The sequence below is a fragment of the Haplochromis burtoni genome, unplaced genomic scaffold (assembly GCF_018398535.1).
Source record: "Haplochromis burtoni strain Fernald_Lab_line unplaced genomic scaffold, NCSU_Asbu1 Contig_1229, whole genome shotgun sequence".
In the NCBI taxonomy this organism is placed as follows: domain Eukaryota; kingdom Metazoa; phylum Chordata; class Actinopteri; order Cichliformes; family Cichlidae; genus Haplochromis; species Haplochromis burtoni.
Genome location: NW_024583590.1, coordinates 889 through 7,333, shown reverse-complemented (window position 1 = coordinate 7,333; position 6,445 = coordinate 889). Strand labels below are relative to the sequence as shown.

Sequence of the window (6,445 nt, the reverse complement as noted above, 5' to 3'; positions counted from 1 at the left end):
ACTTGCTGATGCTACACTGTGCTTCAAGCCTCATTAACAGCATAACAGAACTCACTTATGGTACTGCATTCATTCTTTAAAACAATAACTGTAAGTGACTTTGAACCGCAGTACAAACATAACAGTCAAGATAACAGTTAAAAGTAGTGTAACCATAAACAATAAAACAACATCTAAACAGTAGCATGTGTCCCAAGGCATGATGGGAGAGAACTAGCTGCTCCCCCAACACGCCACAATATGTTTATATATAAATATATATGGTGGCCCCTACACAGCAAAATCCGAAGTGTTGATGTGAGTTAAAATTACTGGTGTTAAAAATTTCGAGTTGAAAAGTGTTGGTTTGAGAGTTACAGTAACACTAACGGTGCTGAAAAAGCTCTGTAGCCGGAGTTATTTCAAAGAGTCAATACTATAACACTCATTTGGAGTTGATTTCCACATCCGGGTTTTTTGCGCTCATGGGCATGAGGAGTCCGCCAGAAGTTTGCTGTCAGGATTGCCCAGGTTGTTCAGGTAAGAACTATACAACAAGACCTATGTTATTTTATCATTATTAAATATTGTAACTAACTAGCCTATAACATTATTTATCAGAAGCATGCAATATTTTCCTAATGTGGAGTGTATTCATCTGCGGTAAGAGATGGGATTCGTTAGCTTAGGTAGCTAAACTATCCTCTATAACAAGTTAATATTGCAGCGAAAATAAATGCGTGCTCAATATAATTCTCAATTCTAGTTAGTTCTAATGTCATAAGAGAAATGCTTTCCAGTGTTCAATGCTTATTAAATGAAACGAGGGAGGAGTTAGCTATCCTCTGGATATGTTAAATGTAATGTTAAAATTTGAATTTGTGGTAGCCTAGCTGGCAGCTAAGACAAATGCGTTTAGCCCACTGCTTTTAAGGGAAGTGAACATTCGCCTCAGAAATATCCTATTTAAAAGTGAACTAAACAATCACATGGAGACGTTCAAGTCAAGTTTTGGAAAGCGTCAAGATAGGCTAATTACACGTGCTACCAGCGAGTTTAGCAGTAGCCTAGCCTACAAATCTTTGAAGTGGCAGGGGGTTATGGAATTCTGTTAGATGTTAGTGACCAAGCAAGGCGCGCTGCGTTTGTGCATGGATTGCTTGCTAACGGTTAGGATATATCATACATGTTGTAGTAGGCCTAATCTAAGGGAACATTTTCCCCTTTTCTACAGTTTTAGTGAAATAGGCTACCATCCAGTGTTTAAGACCAAGCGGTATAACGACTGAGGGTCGTTGACGTCGCCTCCACTGATAATCCTAGCATGTCGTGTCACAAAACAACCACCACAAAGTAGCAACTAGCCAGACGGCTGTGCATGTGTCAGAAACTCCCGATATAAATGTAAGACTTGCACTCATTAATTTACAGTATAAGGGATATTTGTTGTCATAAGTGAAAGCGTGATGAAGGCAGGTGTGCGTTCAACAGGAAATTTTATGTGGATTATCATCCTGACATGGTTTAAACAGAGATGCTTTTCCCCAAGTAGGCTACAGCGATTTACTCGCAACATAGCAGAACTAAGTATCTAGCCTGCGTGCAGACGAGAAGATCGCCGTTGTCGTCTTATAAACATGTGGATGGGTGGATAATTCATTGGATGCTATTTCTGTGTACCCAAGTTCAGCTATTGTAGTGCGCAGGGGGAAGCCAAATTATGTTCCTGAGGTTGAAGTGGTCTGTCACCCCTTCACAGATCATCACACAATGTATAGCCTAATATTTTCTTAAAGTTGTCCGGATTTGTTGCCACTTAAGCTATGGTTTAAATATATGGTAAAAAATATTCTGTGCCCCCTTCTCTCCACCAGGTGCTGTTGTAAGACATGTTGCTGAAAGTGAAATACCTCAATGTAAAGAAGTACATTAAATTGCACGCAGGATTCACTTATCTAGAATTCATCAGTGAAGGTAAGATAACCTGGCAGAACAAAATTTGTTGCACATGTATCAGTTCATCATGTTTGCATCTCATCTATTTAAAAAACGAATTAAATGTTAACACATTTTATTTTAATGTGTGACATTAAAAACAGTACAGAGCAGTAGGCCTAGGCCTATATTGTTGCTGCAGACTTGTCTAATTTAACCATTTTAAAGACAGGTAAAACAGCTGTTAATAAATATTAGCTAAATAAAAAAGTCAAAATTAGTTTTTAAAAAAGTTTTTCAGGCGTTTTAGGTGACATTATGCTTATCTTTTTGTAAAGCCAAAACCAAGTTTGGACTTCCGGATGCTGCTGACCTTGATATTTTCGATGAAACTGACACAGCTGTCGAAGAAGACATTTTTCTGGAGTTACTGGAGGCCCAACCAGACCTATGCCTGACAATACGTGAAAAGATTTCAGATGAAGGTAAATGTTATCATAACTTAAATTTTCAGAGTATAGCCCACTCAATGTAGAGCCAAGTTCTTTTGCTCTTGATGCAGATGACATTGACCTGTCTTCATGCAATATACATGACAGTGGACAGGGCTGGGTCATATTTGTATAGAATGTTGTCTGAACATGAACATTGAAATTGTGTTATTAATGGCATTGTGGAGTAGCCTAAAGAAAGTTAACCAAATCATCTCTCCCAAAGATTTTTGTCCTTTAGCTCATTCCACACCATCCTCCTCGGATACATTATCTTCCCTCACGGACACTATATCACTTTCATCAAGTGACAGTGACCTCAGGGAAAAGGGCATTCCTGCAGGCCGCAGTAGATCCAGCAAAGACAGTTCTGCACCAAATGTTTCTGTGTCAGAGGCTGCAAAAGAGGTAATTGAGAACAGAAAATGTCTTTTGTATTTTTGAGTTGACACCATTTATACTGTAGATTGTTATACAAATTGAAATTCAAAACATGGTGGTTCCCAACTTGCCCTGTATGAAAAAATGTTAGTAGAAGTTAGTGCTTCTTGCTAGATATGTCTTTCACAGGTTTGTTGACATTCCTCTAAACTTTCACCTTTACTGACAAACAAGTTTTTATTGTTATTATTTTCCCTTTTATATGAGCAGATGGTTAAAAATGCCTTGACTAGGAAACCTGGTGGAGAGGAAATTCTTGAAGAATACAATGCCGAAAATTCACTGAGCCACCGCACCCGGCGGCAGCTTGTTAACATATTGGCAAGTGATATGACTGAGAGACATGGGTAAGAGTAATAGTACCTAATAAAAAAGTAAAGATGGGCCATATGGAATATTCTTGTAATGTATACTGCAGTAAAGACACATACTTCTGATTTAACATTGTCAATTGTATTTCCTCTATAGCAGAATTCCCTCCCGTAAGCAAAAGGAGAAATATGCCCTTGGAATAATTACACTCTTTCCCTCATTGAAGGATCCATTTTCTCCAAACGGCTATGTAAGTCATGCAGTGATTGTAAAACAGCACATTATTTAGTTTTCATCATGGAATAATTACATCAGCTAAATGATTTAAAAGAAAAATCTTAATTCCTCTTTCGTAATAACTATTGTCATAAAACTGTATTGAAATTGTGGATGTTGTTTAACATGTATTGCACCTGTTACATGATAATAGTCCTTGGGTTTCTTTTTGCTGAATCTGCAAAGTCTGTAAGATCGCATTTGATGTTTATTTTTCATCTATGTTTAAATGTGACAGGAGCATTTCTACGACGGAGTGAAAGGCACTGGATATGTAGCGTGGCGCCTCAAAACCATGTCCAGGTCTACAACCAAACGGCCAGTGAAGGAAGTCCCAGTGCATCAAGAACAAGGGCCTAAGCGCAGAAGATTAGCAACCACATTGCCTCAGCAACTTGATGGAGATGCCTGCAAGGAGGCCATCTCATTTCTTGTTCACTCTCCTGATGAAGCAAGTGTATTTCAGAAGATGAAAATGACGTTCCAACATCGCCAGGATCTGGTGCATGATCCACAAAGAACTGCAGATGTCTTCAAAACATTTCCACGCTTTTTGGATGTCAAAGGACTAGTAAGTCAAATCACTTGATATTTTCAACTGTTAATCCTTTTTTTTTGTTTTGCTGATGTGGATGGCAACAGTAAAAGATGTGATCATTGGTCATCCCAGTCAGGCTATATCCCATATTGGTCAAAATCACATTGCAATGTAAACAATGTTGAGCACTGTCTCTATGTCCTGTGTGTATGATGAACAGGTCAATCAAGACTTCCTGCTGCTGTTTGGTGCTGAAACAGCCACCAAGTTGCTTGAGAAGTGGGACATGTCATTCAAGCCAAAGGTTATTAAAGAAGCCAAACAGCTGACTCAGTCAACTGACCTGTGTCGTTTGATAAAAGCTGCTGAGAAACCAACAGAGAGTGATGCAAATGGTAGGCGTCGCACCATGCTTGTTTGATTTTAATAATATTTATTTTTACCTGTCATTTTGAAATTGTTTTATAAATTCAACCATACACAGACTGGGACAGTGACATGGCCTCTCTGCTGCTACTCCTTCAACTTTTGCCACCCACAGCTGGACGAAAGAGGAGAACCAAAATAAGTCCAACTGATGCAGCACACAAAATGGTGCACTTTCACAAGGTAAATATGTTGTCTCACTTTTTAAAATCCTACAAAACACTTTTTCAGTTTTTGCACTTTTTAGTTTTCCTCTCCATGAAGTATGTGTCTTAGTATTTTGTAATAAGTTAGCAAGGCACATAATGTCAAACTGAATGAATGGTTCATACTCAGCAAGTATAAGCTAGGCCTATATGTCAATATCTCATTTGTTTTTAGTCATGCTGCAGCATTGATGAACACTTGCAAGCAAGAGATGGTAAACAACCATACATCCTCGCTGTTGGTCGAACCCAGAACAGCATTGACACCTTCTACATCGCAGTGGACAAACAGCTCATCCCCTGCCAAGCCACCAGCTCACTCAGTGCTTTTGATGAACTTTTCAAATCCCACTACGTGTTCAACTTATCTTACGACGAGTCACTGGTTCATCTCTACAGTTTTGTGCAGACCACCATATTCAACATTGATGCCACCTCAACAGATGAGTCACCACGTGTTCGTGAGTTGCGTGCCAAAATGTTGAATGAGAACCATGTTTAAATGTTTTATCTGTCAAACTCTGCATAGCACCAGTCAGGCTTTGATAAGTCATTTGCGACTAGGTCACAGTTTTTATCCAAGCACCAAATTTAAGTTGGCTTGTTCACAAGATGGTTGCAGCCGTCAGTTCACTACATATTCTGGTTTAAAAAAACATTTAAATAGTGTTCATGATGAAGATTGTTGTCAAAGTGGTGATGCAGAACCCTCAGAGTCATTTCAAGCTGATTTTGACAGATTACAAGATACAGACATAGCAGTTGCAGGAACAAGTGTTACTCAGAGCCTAGAGGTTGGGTGTTCTGAAAACAATGGGTCAGGTCAAAGAATTAAGAAAAATTCTGAAGCAATTTGCACTAAAATTATTGGTAAACTCAATGGTAGTGGTTTGGCAAATAGTTTTGTGTCATCACTTGTTTGTGATTTGGAAGATTTTGCTGATGGACTGCACTGTGAGTTTAAACATAAAGTACTGAACGTTGTGCCAACAGAAAATCCTGTTAGATCTCCAGTGGAAAAATGTCTTGAGACTTTTGACAATCCAGTTGAGAAGTTCGACACTGAAGCTAAAAGAAAGTCATATTTCCGTGAAAAATGGGGAATTGTGGATCCAGTGGAAAAGACTTTAGGAATACGCTATGATACAAGGTTAAATAAAAAATCAGGCACTTATGACCAGGTACCAGTAAAAGACACTTTTGTGTACATTCCAATTTTGGAAACAATCAAATTTATATGTCGCAATTCTTATATTTGCGAGCTGCTTGCTAAACCATGTGTATCAAAAGAAGACAGATATGAAGACTTTTGTGATGGGAGTTACTATAAGTCTCATCCATTGTTTTCAAAACCACAGACTTCTTTGCAAATTCAGCTTTATTATGATGACTTTGAGACTGCTAATCCACTTGGTTCCAAACGTGGTGTTCACAAAGTTGGTGCAATCTATTTTGTCCTCAGAAATCTGCCTCCAAAGTTAAATTCTGCATTGATGAACATTCATTTGGTTGCATTGTTTCATGCAGAAGATGTGAAAAAATACGGCTTTGATCCTATTTTACAGCCTCTGATTGATGACATAAAGTTTTTGGAGAGCCATGGCATTGATTTACCCTTCTCATCTGAAAAGGTCCATGGCACTATATGTCAGATAACTGGGGACAACTTGGGGATGCACTCAATTTTGGGTTTTGTTGAGTCTTTCAGTGGACGTTACTTTTGTCGTTTGTGTTTAATTGCAAAACAGGATGCACAGAGTGTGTATACTGAGGATGATCCAAAGATCATCTTACGAGGGAAAGAACTTTTTGAAATGCACTGCAGTGAGTTGCAATCTGAT

General features: G+C 38.6%; 1 protein-coding gene across 2 annotated transcripts; it reads left to right on the top strand.

Moving 5' to 3' along the window:
• Positions 1 to 275: 275 nt before the first annotated feature.
• On the top strand, positions 276 to 5,439 carry LOC121813177. Of its 2 annotated transcripts, XM_042216738.1 has the most exons (10): positions 276 to 519; positions 1,854 to 1,953; positions 2,253 to 2,399; positions 2,632 to 2,813; positions 3,057 to 3,193; positions 3,315 to 3,408; positions 3,673 to 4,005; positions 4,193 to 4,367; positions 4,457 to 4,581; positions 4,780 to 5,439. In XM_042216738.1, exons 2-10 carry the CDS (start codon positions 1,869 to 1,871, stop codon positions 5,104 to 5,106), a joined length of 1,605 nt encoding a protein of 534 aa, XP_042072672.1. In that variant the 5' UTR covers positions 276 to 519; positions 1,854 to 1,868; the 3' UTR covers positions 5,107 to 5,439. The 2 variants fall into 2 exon arrangements, with proteins under 2 accessions (XP_042072672.1, XP_042072673.1); XM_042216739.1 differs by having other exon boundaries at positions 276 to 1,953; positions 3,318 to 3,408.
• Positions 5,440 to 6,445: the final 1,006 nt, after the last annotated feature.